The 18,825-nt window shown below is 40.6% G+C and overlaps 1 protein-coding gene across 1 annotated transcript; it reads left to right on the forward strand.

Moving 5' to 3' along the window:
• The first annotated feature begins 736 nt into the window (after positions 1–736).
• Positions 737–13,357, forward strand: mn1a (meningioma 1a). Its single transcript, XM_065263583.2, has 3 exons — positions 737–4,388; positions 8,602–8,662; positions 9,281–13,357. Exons 1-2 carry the CDS (start codon positions 1,295–1,297, stop codon positions 8,610–8,612), a joined length of 3,105 nt encoding a protein of 1,034 aa, XP_065119655.1. The 5' UTR covers positions 737–1,294; the 3' UTR covers positions 8,613–8,662; positions 9,281–13,357.
• Positions 13,358–18,825: the final 5,468 nt, after the last annotated feature.

Genomic DNA, 18,825 nt, shown 5'->3' on the forward strand with positions numbered 1-18,825 from the left:
CAGCTTTAAAATGATGGCCAATTTTATGCATGTATTAATAATACACTGCTGCATGATTAAACGTTATCTAGTCTAAATTATGCATATTTAATTTATATTCTATTCTGTTATATATATTGAAGACGTTTCACTTCTAGCTATATTAAGAAACTGCCTTAAAGAAATCTATTCCAGTATAAAAAGAAATAAGACAATCTGAGCTAGGCTATTTCATTATCGTTGAAGAATAAAACATGCTTCTTTTGGTCATATATTTACACAACATAACTTTAATATATATACATTATATCTGTGTTAGACTTCCTTAAACGAAGCCCCTCCCATGTGCGTCAGTCTCCGCCCTCAGTGCGCGAAGCACCGCCCCCTGCGCATGTGTCCCTGTGTAGGCATTGGTGAGAAATCAGCGCTGAAATAGATGAGGGAATGTCAAACTTGTTGCCGATAGCCGGAGGTCAACACATCTGACACAAGGATAGATGAAAAAAGCCTTTTTGGAGACTAAAGCATTTTATCAAATAGCATGGATTGCGCGGACTGCACGGACGATATGAAAGAAAAGGACGTTTAATTCGTTTGGAGAACGCGTTTCATACTGTGACAACAAAAGGAACCGTCGGCTCTCCAGTTTATAAGGCGCGCACACAAGGCACTGTGCTTTGCATTGAGTATACGCTTTTCTCATAGGAAGAAACGAACGCGCAAAGTTCTCTTTATTGGACTACACATTTAATGCATTTGAGTTTTTTTTATTTGAAATAATTTGTGCGCGCATCGCATCGGAAATGTGAAGATGGGACATGAGCTCCGTTTTGCACTCCGTTGGATTTGTGTTGAAGGATTCGGGATCGTTACGCATCGATTATTAACGTAAACGAGGATTTTTATTTGAGATGTGCGTTTTCCAGACCCGTTTCTCTAAGGGTACATTCAGGTTTATATGCGTCTTGGATGTAAAGCTGTGCGTTTTTTTGTTGGAACTGAGGTACTTCCAGTTAACGTCACCTAATATGTTACTTTCACGTCATTAAATATTTACGCAGTATTATCGTAACGCATATGCATGTGAAATGAAAATCTTTAGTTTTTGGTAGTATAATAATGCTATTGTAATTAACATTTTTAAATTGGCTCTTAACATGGACCCTTGGGGAAGAAGATACATGAGAAAAAATTACTCTGTGGAAGTAGATAAAATGGACTGCATTTTTGCAAAGGATTGTTCTTTTTAATTGTTCTTTAAACTTGCTGGCACACAAACAGAAACAAAGGAATTCAAGTCCAGTGCAAACTGAAAATGAACTCCAATTATAACAGTGCTGGATTTCATATGAAAGGGCCGTCGGTAGCTGTGGAGCCGATGATGGGCCCCTTAAATGAATCCCCCATGCAGGGACTCAACTTCATGTCGAACAGAGACCAGTATGGATTCCAGACTCATGGCCATGGGGATATGCTTGGTATGGGAGTTCAGCCACAACATCAACTCCACATGCAAGGACCATTCAACCATCAACCACCTAACCACGAGCAGCATTCACATCTGTACCAGGACAACGTGCCCTCTTGCTTGCATGGGGACAGACACATGGGCTTTAATAACAACAATGCAGGTCACCCGCATATGTTTGAAGGAGGATTTGGTCAGCAGCTCGCTGAAGCACAGTCACGAGAATGCATCTCGCAGCAGCAGCAGCAACAGAGAATGGCCGCAATGCCCGAGTTTCAACCTCACCATAACGGTAACCACGCCGTTCCGGCGCCATGTCTGCCTCTGGACCAGTCGCCTAACCGTGCTGCTTCGTTTCACGGCCTGCCTTCCTCATCCCCCGAAACGCACAGACTTGAACATTACAGGCTTTTCCCACAGGGCCGGATGGGGGGATCAGAGCATTGTTTTCCCTCTGATCCTCTGTCAGGGAATTTTGATATGACTGGATTCTCTAACGCCGAGTCCACGGAGCCCAAACTTTCCTATTGTGAAACAGGGAACCAAGCGGTCGGGGGTCCTTTTTCTACCTGTAATCGTTCTCGAGGGCCCATGATGGGAGGCTCTAAAGTCGACCAGCAGCTACCTCAGCAAAATGTGTTTTCTGACAGATTTGGGAACAGGGGGAAAATGGATCCAGGGGTTAATGCTAGACATCACCTCATGGCGCAGCAAAGAGCCGGACCCATAGCCAGGCAAAACCCTGGTTCCCCTGCCCTTCCTCGGTTTTATCACACACCTGAATATGGACCGAACAATACAGACTTTCAAGGCCCTATGGTGCAGCACGGTATGGATCGGCCGGTACACAGACTGAACAGCCATAACATGAATCCCTTCGGGGAGCCGGTATTTGATGTCCCTCAGCTAGCACCTCAACCCCCCCAGCACCCTCACCTTAGCTCACTGCCTTATTTAAATATGGCTAAAAGGCCACGGTTTGATCTCCCAAATGGCTCGGCTGGAGAGAGCTGCAACCCCCTAACCAATGGCTTACATAATCGCCCTGGTCTTGAGAACCATCTCTCCCCTTCTGCTTTTCCTTCTCCCATGGGGGACTTCACATCTCACGTGACGGATGGGTTTCCATCAGGCCCCCTACCCCTGAGCTCCGGCCCAGAGCAACAACAACAGCCGTTGCAGCGACGACAAAATGCGGCAATGATGATCAAACAAATGGCATCGAGGAGCCAGCAGCAAAGAATGAGGCAACCCGACCTGCAGCAGTTAAGTCTCCACGGGAACGTGACATCAAACGGAATGGGCTGCAGAGGGCCTCTGGGTAATGTGTCGCAGTCGAATTTTGAGAAAAAACATAATTTTCATGGAAACTTTGACAGTCCCCATCTACCTCAAGAAAACTCATGGTTTCCTGAGCCACAACAGCAACATTGTAGGGAAACAAACACTCATGCCCTGGAGCAGACAGAGAACGGACATAACATTATTTTTAGACAAGGTGTCACAAGCATGGACATGCAGTCTTTGAATTCTCCAGGAGCACATCATGCATTCGAAAATAATGTCAGCAATCCTCTGCAGATGCAGTCTCCTGATGAGGGCAACATGCAGTCGGGCGCATCCGTGGACAGGAGGCCGGCCGAATTCGGAGGCATGGCAATGAGGAGGCAGCATAGCTTCCCTCCTGGAGGGCCAAATCAACAGGGAGCCCCCCAAAGCAATCCACCAGGATTTAGCTCCTCTCCAGGGAACTATTCCGCCCATCCTGAGTACCTCTCCAGCCAGCACCTGTCAGTCAATAAGCTTGGGGCCCTCTCTTTGGGGAATTTGAACAAAGCCAATACAAAAGACAGTGTGTTTGGCCAAAGCTGTCTGGCAGCTCTTTCCACGGCCTGCCAGAATATGATCGCCAGCCTTGGGGCCCCGAACCTCAATGTGACTTTTAATAAGAAAAGTCAAAATGAGGCCAAACGCAAAGCAGGTCAGGTTGAGCAGGACATAAATAGCAATGGCAGTAGTGTAGCTTGCGGCCCAGGAGCAGAGTATTTTCAGAGCAATGCTTCTCAGAACAGTCAAACGCCTTGCTCTGGGAATAACAACAATACGACGGCAGGTCAAAGTGGTACGGGCCAGATGGCGAAAAGGGAAGCTAGCACCCTTTCCCCAAACAACAACATGGAGTCTGTATGTGAGGGTAAAATGGCAACAGGCAGTGGCAAAGGGAGGGGGAAGAAAAGACGTGATAGCGGGCACATAAGTCCCGGAAACTTCTCCCCTCAGTGTAGCAGTAACCCGGTTGTCAGCCCGAGTCAGCAAGGTTCTGCTATAAACATGGGCATGGAGAGCAGGGGTAAAACTCCAGAGAGGGCCATGGTCTCCCCTTCCTTCGGAAAGCCCGACCTGGCGACCTCCATGGACAGCGGAATTCAAAGCGTAGGCAAATCGGATGGCGTTTCGCCCTGCATGGATTATTTAGATGAAGCGAGCCCAAACTACAACAACGAGGATGCGAGACCTTGCAGAGCCGGCGTGAAGTGTAATTCTGAAAACAGAGCCGGGTACGCTGACGCTCCGTGCATGGAACAGGTGCGGACGCCATTGAGCAACGCCGGCCAGGATGAGGTTCATCCTCTAGAGATTTTGCAGGCTCAAATCCAGCTGCAAAGACAGCAGTTCAGCATCTCTGAGGACCAGCCGATGGGAGGGAAAACGGGCAAGAAGGCTGACTGTCAGACTGGTCTAAATGGAGAGTGTGCCATGGCCAATTCCAGCCCGGTTGCAGGCAAGGGCTCTGTGAATTCCATTGACCTTGACGCTCTCATGACAGAGCAGCATGCCACCTGGTATGTCCCCGGCAACAAGGCTCTGATAGAGGACCCCGCTAATGACAAGTGCCTGGGATTCTGGGATAGAGCACGAGGCCAGAGTGACAACAAAGAAGGTAAACTTCATTGACTTGCAGTGAGAGCATGATGAATTGGTGTTTTTATGGACTGTTGAGTTTACTTTGATGGCTTAATGGTCGAATAATGAACAACCTTAGGTTGCTTAACCTCAGGCACAGGGACCCATTTACAGCTAATCTGTCACCCAGAAGTGAGCTTTAATTAGCACACTTTAAAACACTCTGTCTACAGCTGACAGAAAAGAGGATGCAAAAATCTGAATGAGAAAAAAACAATAACTTACCCACTGACTGTCTGTACTGAGTAGATTGTTTGCCTATGTGATTATATCTCATTTGTAATTGGGTGGTAAAGTTTTATTTATAAGTATACATATATAACTATATAAAAAATATGTACACTATTCTAGATTACAAAGGCAGACATCTCTTTAGTACAGAGTGTGTGTATTTTGTGTATTTGTATATGTGTGTGTGTATATATCTACTTACCTACCATATGTCTGTACTAATATATATATATATATATATATATATATATATATATATATATATATATATATATATATATAGACACACACACAAATACACACACATCAATTTATTTCTTTTTATAATAGTGTATTTATTGGTTTTGAATACAACTTACAATAACTGTTTTGACAAATAGGTTCTCTGTATGCATTTGTCTAGAAGTATTATCAGTAAAAATCACTGCTACAATTATTAAACAATACTATTATTAATAATAAATTACAAAAATGATGATAATAATAATGCTTTTAAATTAGTATAAATATTCCTGGTATTTGGTAAAAAATATAACACATCATTTATATACATAATGTATCAAAATCTCTTATAATATTTTTCATTACTCAATTACATAAAAAAGATATTATAAATGTGTTATATAAAACTGAAATGTAAATACAAATAAACAGGAATCTGAAGTAAATATCAGGAACTCGGTTTTAATGAATGCACAAAGCTGATAAGAGCGACCGGCAGTGTTAAAAAAAAATACGTTAGATAAGTCTGGTCTCCATAATCTATTTCTGGTCTATCGATATTTTTTACCTCAGGTTTTCTTTTTTTATTTACGGGAAACTTTACCCTGCCGTTCAGATGTTATGTTAGAGGTGTAATATTTCAGTCCAAAGCATCACAGGTCACACACATACACAGAGAGAGAGAGGGGGGAGAGAGAGAGAGAGACACTAAGTACCTTAACGTGTCCGTGGCTGTCTTTGCGTTATTTTGGAAATAAAAATCGTTGGAGTTTGCCATTAATTTGCCTACAGACATGTTTGAGCTCGCATTGGCGTTATTAAGCCGGGTTAAACAGAGCCATTCAGGCGCGTGGCCAAGATTTCGCGCGCCTTTACCTCACAATTCTCTTTCCTGTCACCTCGCGCCTTCACACGTGTCATATTTAGATATGTGTCGCGTCATAGTCGTGAAGGGCATACTTTATTTTCTCTATAGTTGAGAATTGCAGGAAAGCAATAATAGAGAATTATTTTCTTATAAAATCAGCAAGGATATGCATTTAAACATCCAAAATACCACAAAAACCACAAATCTGTTTTTTGCATCAATCTCTATTTCCATGTTCTGCCTCAGGTTGAGTTTTTATTGTTATGTTATTGTTTTTAAAAATCTAATAATCTTCTTTAAAGGGAGCTTTTCCTTGGATCACAAATTTTTTTGCTGCAGTTTTGATCACAATGTCTTAGACTTTCAGTCTTATTTTGTTATTATTTTTTATATGTATAGCATTTTTGTCTTAGTCTTACATTCTATCATTTTAATATGTTTTACTGTATAAACTTTGCAATAATTTCTGGCTACGATTAAATGAAACCAAATGCAGAACACACATTAAAGCAGCAAAAATGCATTTATGAATTCGTTTGTGAGCATCAGAAAGTCAAAAGCGAGCTTCAGCTCAGAGTGTGTTTTTACCGTTTTGCCTAATAAATAGAGAAGGTTGTCAGATGCAATTTCTCAAACGGGGGCTGTCGGATATTCTGACAGCTTTGTGGCTCCGAGAGTAAACACTAAAAGACCAGGACAGAGAGAAAACAAAGGAGAAGATGCAATGGTCTCCTGGGAAAACGACTCAAAACAACACTCCAGAAACAGGTTTAGAACACAGGTATAGAGATGCATTTTGTGAGGGAGGGACATCATTGATGTGAAGAGAAAACATGGCTTGATATCCATGTGGAAAAAAAATCAGCAAACAGTGTGAACTCCAAACTCCGTGTAACGTGCACATCCTTTACATAAATGAATTTTAAAATCTTTGATGGTTTTCCCTATTTGTCAACCAACCTAGATATCTCAGCGGGTCCTTTTAAAAAAACTTCAAAGTCCTAACTGGATTTATCCAAATATCCATATCTTTGATTTCTTGTTGATTTCCCAAAAAATCTGGTCTGTAAATGTACGTAAAGCATTTGACGTTGTCGCAGAAGCACACATTTAAGTCTTTACTCATCTGTTAGTCCTTGCCAGCATTTGCATGCAATTGATTTTTAGTAAATTCAACAGCTTCCGCTCATGTGATTGATATGATCTTGTAAGTGTGTGGTACATGCGCAGACGCACCTCTACATGGGAGTGTTTGTTTGCAGAGCAGAATTAATTAGACTGTTTTCCCATGGCCGTGGTGTGATACGCAGCATTTTTCCATGAGGAATGTCGGGGTGGAAAAGAAAAAAAAAACATGATCTTGTCTTGCTTGTCTTGGCATGCGCCGAATTCCGCTTTTGCATTTTGTCAAAAGACAGGCGTGTTCCGCCAAAGATGCACCAGCAAGACCAAACGCTTTGAACGATGCGTCATCGCTCTTCACTAAACTAAACTTTAGGAAAAGTTCACTCAGAAATTCTGTCATTATTTACTCTCGTTTCACCCCACCCTGTATGATAGTCTTGTTTTCCACACAACAAACGCGGATTGGAATTTATGCTGCTAAAAACTTAACGATTAAATATATTTTTTGTGTACCGTTCCTTAAAAAACGGGTTAGTAGTGTTTTTAAGAAGAGTTTGATAGAGTTGTTAAAAAAATGACGAATAGGTCGTCCCCGAAGCTCGAAGCCAAGAAGTTAATTTTCCATGTCACCTCATGAGTTGTCGTCATTGTCAAACGTGTTTCTAAGATCATTAAGGTTCTTCTCAACGACCCCACCCACTGAAACATAAACCAACAAGTTCTCCCCCTCATTTGTAAGTGACCAGGCAAAACTGAGAGCTTGCCTGTGAACTGCATATGGAGCAGAAGGGTGTTGCTTTTCCATGCGTACGCTTTAGCGCATGTGTTGCGCTGGCCAAGAGAACATGTCTAAGAGCCAGACAGAGCAGTCAACCATCCCGACAGCAGTCAGCCAGCCAGACTGGGCCCCACAGCTGGCCCGGTTTCCAGCCCTTCCCCTCTCCCAAAACTAGGCCCAGCGCTCATGAAGGCGATCCCTGTCCACGGTAGTGGAGGGGGTGGGGGACGGCGGGGGGGTCGGTGGAGACGGCCCCAGGGCTCTGATGTGAAACTCCTTCAGTGCTCTGGGCCTTCGAAAACTGTGAAAAGCTCTTTCATATCCCTTGGCTTGGGTCCCGCGCTCTCTTTAGAATATTTTAGAATAATTTCATTCTAATTTGTCAATGGAAATTCAAACCATATAACAGCATATAAAAACAGGTTCTAGAGGGACTAGTTTATGTAAAAGAGAACGTTAGTGCCAAGCTATTTTCACACTCTTGTGTGGGGAGACACCCACTGTGTCCCCTGCAGTTCTGTTGGCTGCTGTTTAGAGACTTGGAATATAGCCGTGTAACAATGATATGGATACGATCCCAGCGTTTGAGTAATGAAGTCTGCACTGTCGGGATGATTTGCGAGATGAGAGTTTAAAGAAACGCTTCGTCCAAAAATGAAAATTCTGTCATTTACTCCCCCTCTTGTTGTTGCAAAACTGCATGACGTTTTTTTTATTCTTGGTGGACTACAAAAGATGAATTTCTTTTCCATATAACAAAGGTTGAATGGGGTTGTACCAGCTGCCCATAAGTCATCACTGTAGCTTAACTTTGTCAAGTTTGTTTTCCGAAAGACAACAACAAAAAATTGGGTTCTTTTGAAATACTATTAATTCAAGTTACCGCAACAAGTGTTTTCTTTTTTCCTATACGTCAGTGCTGTGATGTGATCTTAATTTGTTTTTCTCTTGTATCTCTCCCCACAGGACATGGGTAGAAGCACCATCAGACGGCCAGAAGTGGCTCTTTAGCGTATCACTTAAAAAGGTAACAAATCTATCCGTCATCACAGGAAAAGCCATTGACTTCTTTTCCTCTCTGCCATACAGAGCGTAACAGCAGGGTTCCAGAAGTACAAATCCCATAGAGAAATTGATTCGTAATGACAACGTATAAACCTTTCAAGACCTACCGTGATTTTTGCTACTGTAGAAAATCTGTGATTTCAACGTTAAATTTGGTTTAATATTAAGCTCCACTTATAAGAAAAGTTCCTGCGACCAATCCCATGATGCACTGCGAGTGATGTATTAAAGAAATGTTTGCATAAAATTATCGCAAATTCCCGCACCTTACCCCCCTATTTTCCGAAATTTGGTTCGAATCGTAGTTTTTAATCTCAGGGCTGTCAGAAAAATTATTTCAAAATCCTTACGGAGAAATTAATGGGAAAAATACTTCCGAAACCGAAGCGGTCACTGCTGCGCTCTATTATTCGTACCCACTTACTTGATTTTCACGCAATCAGATGCAGACGCCGCGCCATCTGTCTCGTCAAACCATCCTACCGTTTGTGTGTCTCCCGTTGCTTTTTTTATGTCCGCAGCATTTCCACGGCGACAGAATGACTGACATGTGTCGCGTCTCTGTGTGCGCTCTCCACAGGTGCTGCACGATCTCGGTGTGGGGATGGGGGAGGGACCCAGAGGGAAGCCACCCGCGGTGCCCTGATTTTCGGGACCGGGGGGTGGAGGCCCCCCCGCAGTTTCATTCGCTTCCAGATGCGACCCGAACTCATCCAGAACAACCCCAACCACTTTGGGACCTCGCCGGCTGCTTTCTCAAACTGTCGGCTTGGTGTTTTCCAGCATCAATTGGATATCCGTTTATTTTTTTACTAGCACTAGAGAAGCCACGACGCTCTCCGGGTGTCCGCAAAGCAAATCTTTGGGCCAACAAAATCTCTTTAGATTCGCAGGAGAGGAGAGACAGTGGGATACAGGAAACACACAAGCACATCAGACTGGAATCTTGGAAAGCGAGGCTCGATTGCTTTTTAGTGTATTTTTATCCTCTAAAACCGTTGTTGCGTTTTTGTTTGGATTACCTCATTTTTTTTGTAACTTGACTTCCGAGTGAGGCTTAGATTAGATATTAAGAGAGTCCTGCTCTCTCTATAAATATTTATTCTCTCTGTTTGTTCAGCAAAGCTTCTTTATTCATATCTAAACATTTCGAAAGACTTCTATTGACAGAAAAAGTGACTTTTCCCCTTACAATTGCTATTTTTTATTTTTTGTTATGTTATTCCCATTTTGTTTCCCATTTAAAAAACAAAAACTGATCGTCCAAGCATCCAAAAAGAATTCCTTCACACGAGAGGACGTCAGCTCTCCGTTATAAAGCTTCCCTTTTTCTATATCCGAGGTCTACAGCACCAGTCTCCATGTCTGTGGTGGGTCAACCTTTTGACTTTTAAAGGCCAGTGGGGGTTCTCTCCTCTCCCTACTGTTTTTGGAAATTTGATATTCACCCTGAGAACATCCCTTTGTGACCCTGCCTGGCCAGCATCGGAATGCCATTGTTTCAAGTCGAAACTCTGCTTTGCCTGGGTTTTCCCTCCTTACCGAGCCTCCATTGAGACCCCAAGCTTCCCTCTGCCTTTAAACCAACTGATGGTGAATATGTTTAGTTGGAATTGGCAGGCTATTCAAGCGAGGACAATGGTTCGTGACAAAAGACTTTCCTTTTAAGAAAATAGGTTTTCTTCTGGAGAGAAAAAGGTCTTTAACCAATTTTTTGGTCTTCGACACCTCTCCGTTTTCTTGTTCTACCTCTTTTCTTCATTTTTCTCTCATTATTGTGATATACACGAAGCTTAAAGTGAAGTTACTTGTGCCCGCAGAGTTTTTTTTGTAAATAACCTGTATATTATGGATCAGTTATTAACAATAAATATGTTGTAAATGATGCACTTTTCCAAGCGTTACTTGGTCCTCCGCGGAGCTGCTGTCATTTAATTCAGTGTTTTCCTATGAAATGTGGCGTTCTTCCCAAGAGAAACCTAAATTAGCACACTCTCTCTACCAAAGACCCACGGCTTAAAGTTTAGTCTTAAATGGCGACGAGAACCGCAAAGCAGCCATCCATTTTTGTTTGATTAAGGGGCACCGGGTTCGAGATATTGCCTGAGAAATGCAGTCTTTATGTTTGCCCTGAACTAATCTTAAACAGTGGGAAAATATTTTCGAGAGAGTGGAGCGGGTTAAACTGAAGTCAAATGACAGGAGGTTGTTTGTGAAACGCTCAGCTACAAATCTCCAGTGGTTTGGACGGGTTTGAAACTGCTGGGTTTGGGTGGTGAAGTCTCTAGAGTATCTTGATCGTGATTACCTCACTGTTCTTCGTGTAAATCATTGCTTATTGATGATAGCAAAACACATGGAGACTTCATGAATAGAATTTGGGGATTTCGTTGTGAGCAGATGTTAAAGTGCAACTGCAGGACTCAGATTTGTTTATTGTAGAGAATTAAACAAAATGTCTGTCAAACGTGTCTGTGAAATCTATTAATGCAAAATAAGGACAATTTTGTCAATGTATATTTTCTTTCAAACTTGCAACCTAACTTTTTGGTGTGCACACCTCGAGACTGCCGTATTCAAACGGACTCAATACCGCGGTGATTTCGATTCCCAAGAGTGACGCACCGTCTAAGAGACGGAATCTTTCACAGGAAACGCAGTCTGAAAAATGTCCTAGCGCAGTTAGGCCGAAGGTGCGTTTTCTTTGGCTGGCGCCAGACATTCTTGTCCTTGTTTTTCCAATTTACTGGAGCTACAGTGAGACAGTTTTCCCATTTGGAGATGACTGTAGGCCTCTGCTTTTACTATTGTTGACTGTCACTGTGAGACTAGTTATAACCTGTTATTATATTTCACAAAAACTTGATTTAATTTTTCCACGTGACAAACATAGAAAAACTTTGCAAACAAGGTCAAATGGTAATATACTTTAATTTAAGATAATAAAGATGCAGATGTTTGTTAAAAAGCTTTAATCGCATGCAAACATTTTTAGAAAGCCCCAGAGTTTGGTTTAATTGAAAGATGAGCGCTGTGTTTTAATTACCACAGCCGTCTGATGTAATTACACGACCAGTCAAAGGTTTGTACACACCGAATCATTCTTTATTGTTACTATTCCAGAATAAAAGACATTAACATATAAATGCTGGGATGGGAATTATATATAAAGCAAACAATGTTAAACAAATTTAAACGGTTATATCTGCTCTGCACATTTATTTTAGTAATTTATTAAAAAAAAAATTTTTTTTACAATTTTTGTTCTACCTAAATGTGTTTATGCAAATCTAAAATGGTTTTAACTATTGAGATTTCCGCCAAGTGTATGCAAACGTGATCGGTCTCGTACAAAAACAACTAATTTCACTGCAGCCATTTTGTGGCCACGTCACGAACGCTTTCGCAACGCAAAGCGAGCGTGACAGCCCTTCACCTCTTCAAACCTGAGAAATTCTCACATGTTTGTTTAGGTTTACCCATTCCCCATCCATCGCGCATGTTTGCGGGAGCTCGACCGCACGGTTTAGTCCTCACATACATGTTAATATGCAACACGAGTGGCTCGAAAATTGCAGGCCTTTGAGAGCCTTGACAGTCTGCGCATTCATTCTGTCCCAAAGCAGGTTTCCTATTCATCTCGCCTCACAGAGGAACACCATGGTGGGACCGCTGGAGAACGGGAGACAGAGCAGGATAGGAGGAGGGGTATCTAAGCCCAGCTTGGCTTTAAGAATGGGATTCAGCAATTGGTGTGCAAATGGCAGTGTCTCCCATAGCCCAATGATCCCAGAGGAGCCCAACGGAGGAAAGACACTGGCTTGGGTCTCTGTCTGTCCCCTGAATTTTTCATAGGTCAGCCTTCACAATACACACTTAAATAGCTGGGCAGAGCCGATGGAAATCGGCACAGAGAGGGAAAATCCACCCCCCACCTCCGGAACAATGGGGATAAACAAAGATTTTGGTATCTTTTTAAGGAGAGCTCATCCAAAAGCAAGTTGGTTGAAAAGAGAGAGAAGTTTTTTAGTTTTTTCGGAAGAGAATGAGGACGGGGGGTGGAGTGGAGCTCTTGGGAATGCATTGGAATCTTTATATATATAGAGATATATATATATTCCCCCCCCCGCTTTAGCCCAGGTTGTCTTAAACTTCCTTTTGTTTGTGTTCTATTGGCTAAGCAAGCAAGTGTCGTGGGGCAGTTTAGGCTGTTTGGATTCACTCAACACTTCTATTATCTCTAATGGTTTTGGATTGGTTGTAAAGACTTCCCATGTGTCTTATCTACCCTAGAATTGTCGGGTGGGGGGAGAGGTAATTGGTTGATTGTCACATACTTGAGTCCTCAATAATTGTAATGATGATAAATTTCGCTGAAGACGTAGCGGATGACGTGAGGGACATTTGCATTTAATATGTGCATATAAAATGCGCCACTGATTTAATCAGCAGGTAATTGATCCTCCAACTGGTTTTACATCAGGATCCTGAAGCTGTGAGTTGATATGGTACACTGTTAAAATGTCTGTAGAAATTACAGTATTGCTGGCAGCTGTTTGCAGTAGCTTACTGTAGATTTATATTTATGTTGTTTATAGGCAACCGTTTGTTCAAAGTTACATTAAACATAAAGTCTTTGTCTTTACAGCATAAAACTAAAAAAATAGCAGCCTCATGCAAACATTCTGGAAATCATTAAAATGTTGATGAGGATTTATGGTTATGGTTTTAGTTTTATTCTGTAAAGATAAAGACTTGATGTTTAATGTTCATTTAGTCAGTAAATAATATAAATTTAAATCTACAGTAAGTTACTGGAAAACGGCTGCATAACTACACTGTAAAAAAATTCAGTAGAAATTACAGTCTTTCTTGCAGCTGGTTGCGGGTAACTTACTGTAAATTTAAATTTATGTTATTTACTGGAAGAGTTTGTTGAAAGTTATATAAATATTAAATATTAACAAGTCTTTATCTTTACAGAATAAAACTATACAATTACAGCCTCACGCAAGCATTCTGGGAAACAGAAATCATCATCAACCTTTTTCTGTTTTTTGCTTCAGATTTTGTTTCCCAGAATGTTTTGCTTGATGTTGTTATTTTAGTTTTACTCTGTAAAGACAAGTAATACAAGTAATACTGTACAAGTAGCTACAAGTAATACTGTAATTTCTACGGAATTGTTTAACAACATTTTTTACAGTGATATCATATAAAACATTTTTATTTATGTTGTAAGTGGCTTCTAAACACTGTTATAGTTTAATGTAAGCTCTGTCGTACCTGTAGAGATCTTTCATCTCAATTTCATCCATTGCTGCCATTTCTTTTCATGGTCAAACAGCGTATTTAAACACCTGACCTATAAATGTCATGTGACTAATTATTTTGGCACCGCAGGAAAATGACGCTGACGTTTGTCATTGGCACTGACAGTCCAGAATCCATCAAAATCAAACATTTGGTCATATCATAAAATATTTGCAATTAACATTTTGCCCGATTTTTCTGCATAATGGTAATAATATAGATAGATGTGTGCCGTTAAATGAGTTAACTGCCCAAACTAACCAGCTGAACTGTGACATCTGGGTTGAGCAGCTCGTAAAAAGCAAATTTACCACACAAGATCATGTTTTATACGCGTTTAACCAGGTTTGATTTTATTTTACTGTGCTTGGTTTCGTTTAAGTGAGTGTATGTACGTGTACATTTATGCATTTAGTAAGCATTAGTAAATTAATATAAACAAACAATGAACAATAGTTTGTCAGCATGTATTAATTCTTATTAATGTTATTTAATGTCATTACATTTATTTATGTTCATTCATGGCGCAATAAAAAATGGTTGATTTTATGAATGTGTTAGTAAATGTTAAAATGAACATAAAGTTTTTTTCATGTTAAAATTTTTTTTAGCACTTATTGTAAAGTGTTACCACATGTTTTTAGGTACATACTTGTAAGAGTTGGGTAGCTAAAATAGGGTAGCTGCAATGTGACACGCTGTACTTATTTATAAAGAGCCTTTAATGGTTGCTAATTATTTTATAATTATTATTCATGCGTTTTTTATGCACATATTTAATTAAGAGACGGCATGGAATATTTGCGCTTTTAAAAATGCACATGTCACACTGAGACCTATTTGCACAACGAGCTAGTAAAGAATATAAATGGGGCAACACTTTTAGTTTTATTATTTACATTAAGAATTGTTATTTTTTCTCCCCCTATCGGAACAGAACTGCGACCCGGCAGTCGAGAGCCGCTGGCCTGGACCATATGGATGTGAATTTGTTGCACCCCCCCACAGGTTTGACTTGTGTCTCTTGGTCGGTTGCCGATTCTATGACTCAACATGGTTTGGGATTTAGGGGTGGAAACATCAATACGGCTTTTTCTTTAGCCTTTTTTTATTCTCTTTCCCTCCAATTCCTCAAAGCCCCCCACCTTTATCTGCTGGCTGACCTCTCGTGGTCTTGCAGTGAAGGTCTCAGTGTGTCAGTTGAGGGGGGAGCCGGGGGTCTGCGGTGCACAGCAGAAAGCAGCTGTGGTTCTGTGCTGACGGCCCGCTGAGCCGTTCTCCCCCCACCCGTCACAACCGCTGAAGGCCTCCTGCCGTTTTCTTCCTCCAAACTTCTCCAGCAGCCCCTCGATGTAACTCGAGCCTCATTTCAGCTCCCTGAGCTTTGATTAGCGCAGGAGTATCGAAGCTGTGATTCGCCGTTTGGCCCGGAATCGACCGTATCTGTGAAACAACAGCGCTGACGTGAATCGGCACTTGTGTCAGGCTTGGGTCAGAGGTCACGGGTGGAAAATTTTGGTGAAGGGGTTGTTTGTTGTCAATTTAGTACGTGGAAAGGCTGCAAGATATATTGAAATTACCAAGAATGTTGCAATAATCTCAATAGTTAGCAATTACCATATTAGATACGTATGGTCAAAGAGACATGCTTTGTGTAAAACGTATGGCGTTATGTAATTTTTAAAAATGTAATTTAATTTATTTTGATTTTATAAACTTAAAGCATTATCATATCGCGTATTGCATGCTACTTGGTTAGTTACGGTGGTAGTTACTAGGGGGTTGCCAAGTGGTGACCAGAATGGTTTTTAATTTGCTAAGCCAAATAATCTAATAACAAAATAGCAGAGAGATTGGTAAGCCAGTAAGCAAACCAGAAAAATGTATAACATTTCTTATGGCCAAACCTAATCACTGGGTTTAAATGAATCTATGCAGGGTTGTTTCAATGCATGCTTGGTTAAAATATGTGCATTATTATATGTTCATTTAACCCAGCGGTTGGGTTTTCCACAACCATGCATTGAAACAACTTTGCATTTTTTTTAAATGTTCATTGTTCTTGATTACTTACTGGCTTACGCCATCTCTCTGATATTCAGTTTTTTTAGATCTGGCTTTCCTTCAATGCACGTCTATAATTTATTTTGAACTCTTTTATCATCGGCCCCATGTAAGGAATAGTAATATGGATTCTTGATTTAATGTACCAACCTGCCACAAACCATTAAAAGATGATGCACAGCCAACACTATTAACTATATTACTTAATGCAGGGTTGTATAATGTTATTACCATTCATTTAAAATTAACATTGCTATGTGTTTAGCATTGCTGTTGAGCCCATGTGTTAGTTATTTTCAATGTGAAAAGGTATTTTTATGTAAAGTGTGGTTGTACAACCTGTACATTTACTTTTGTTTCATACACACTGAAACGTATAATGTCAACTTGTTGACAGGACTAATACGCGAATTATTTACGTATTAACAGCGTATTCCTATTCATAAATATTAAAATGGCAGGCATTGGCGTTTCTTACTCATATTAATAACATGTTTACCCAACAATCTTGATTCCAATTCTCATCAGCGACCATAAACGTCAATCCTCGTGTTTGTGATAAATTAAAATTCAAATATTGAGCCTCATGAAGCTTTACGACATTGCTTTACGGTAGTGATATCAAACGCTCATTGGCTCTTGCGTGCTACGTCACAGATTTGCGCACACATTGCTGTCTTTCAGTCCATGTTTTGAAATTTGAAATGCACGCCTTGACAGAGAGAAGCTGTATTAATGTTATCGTGGACTAATAACTTTAATATTTCTTTGTAGTTCATTTACTTAAGTGAGGACCGCAGCACATTGTCATTTTAACTACTTTTGGTACCGCTTTTGAAATTTCGCAATAAATAAATGATTGTGATTACACATCTGTCTGTTATGCTTTTTATTTCTTACAGTAAGTTACATGATTTTAATAAACTGTTTAGCAGCTTAAAATATTTTTTAAATGCTATATTGTTACTAGAAATTTTCACCACATTTCTGTATGTTATCTTGCATTAGTATAAAAAGAATAAATTACGTATTTTTTTAAATATTTGTATAGGTTTAGGGTAAGGTTTGCGGTATGGTTAGGGTGGTAACATTATCGATAAAATGGTTAAAGGGATATTACATAAAAAAACGTACACTATAAATAATTTCTGTAGAAATTACAGTATTACTGGGTATTACTGGTAACTAGCTGCCAGTAACTTACTGTAGATTTTACATTTATGTTATTTACTGGCAACAGTTTGTTCAAAGTTAAATGAACATGAAACATTTTCAGTCTTTATCTTCTACAGTAAGTTACTGCGAAACAACTGCATAATTACAGCACATTTTTTACAGTGTAATAATGCAACATTTAAATGTTGGAAATACGTCTACATTGTACACTTCAGCATCTTTTTAAATGTACAAAAAAATATGTTTTGTGTTTTTGAAAGTTACGTATTAATGCTACAGACAGACCAGGCTTTTATTTTAGCATAGTTATTAATGATTTTTTTTTACATCAACAAAACATCTGTGAAATGAAAGATTAAGGGGTGGTTTCGCGGACAGGGATTAGCTTAAACCAGGACTAGACCTTAGTTTAATTAAGAAATATAACTAGTTTTAACAAACATGCCTTACTAAAAAGATTACTGGCATCCATTTTAGGCAAAACAAAGGGCACTGGTGTACTTTAAGATATGTCAGTGCAAGTTGTTTTCCGTTTGGACAGCTCTTACATTTATTTTAGTCTAATCCCTGTCCGGGAAACCGCCCCAAAATGTGCCAATCCATCCAATGAGTGCGTTGGTTTCCACAGGTGTTTGCTATGGTGTTCAAGGTCTAAACAGAGCAACCAGCAGCGGTGTACGGCCCTTCTCGCTTTTTTAGCCCATATCTTAAGGCTAAATGCAAAATTCAAGTCAACATCTTTCCTCACACAGGCCTTGTTTATGACTCGGAGGTCTCTGGCTGATTGAAACTTGTAGCCAGCGCTACAAAGAGATGCAGCGAAATGCAAACAGTCCATTTGTCTCTCTCGGATAAACCCCGGCAGAGATGTGCTTGATGATTAATTAATCACCAAACTGGCAGTCTTGACTGAATAATTCATCTTGTGCCCTGTCTGTAATTTCTCCATCTCCATATTAGATTCCGGATCTAACCGGCGACGCTGGGCGGCGAGGTTACCTGCCTCCCCGGCCTCTGTCATTCACGTGCGTAACGAGATAACAGACTCGAAACTCTCCGAGTCACTTTTTAAAATCATTAACCCGAACCTCTACAAATTGGCTCAATTGATGCAATGCCTCACATAGCAAACATGCAGAGGGAAACGCTCTTAATTACTGCTAATTATCTATCTCGGCTAATGAATGGTTACTCCACAGGGTCACTCATTAGAGTTTGTGCATTTCGCATTGACGCGTGGCTTTACATTACAATAGCATTCCTCCGTAGCCTTGTGCAGGCGAGTTACCAAACTCTGCTCTGCTAGGTGATGGTCGGCAGGATACCTGATAAGGAAGCTGGAGACAGAGACCTGCGGCTGAAACTGGAGCGAGAAAGTCTATCCGCTGCTGGGGGGACTGAGCTAAAGGGAAGAAGGGCTCGGGATGTATCAGATCAAAGGAAATGATATTGGGCTGTGCTTTAATAGAACTTGACGTCTGGGTTTATTCTGATGGTAACCTGTGGGTTCTTCCTTTCCCTGCCAAAAAGACCAAATTAGACTTTGCAGGTCAACCACTGTGATCTTGCTGA

This window comes from Paramisgurnus dabryanus, chromosome 10, assembly GCF_030506205.2.
Source record: "Paramisgurnus dabryanus chromosome 10, PD_genome_1.1, whole genome shotgun sequence".
Lineage (NCBI taxonomy): Eukaryota > Metazoa > Chordata > Actinopteri > Cypriniformes > Cobitidae > Paramisgurnus > Paramisgurnus dabryanus.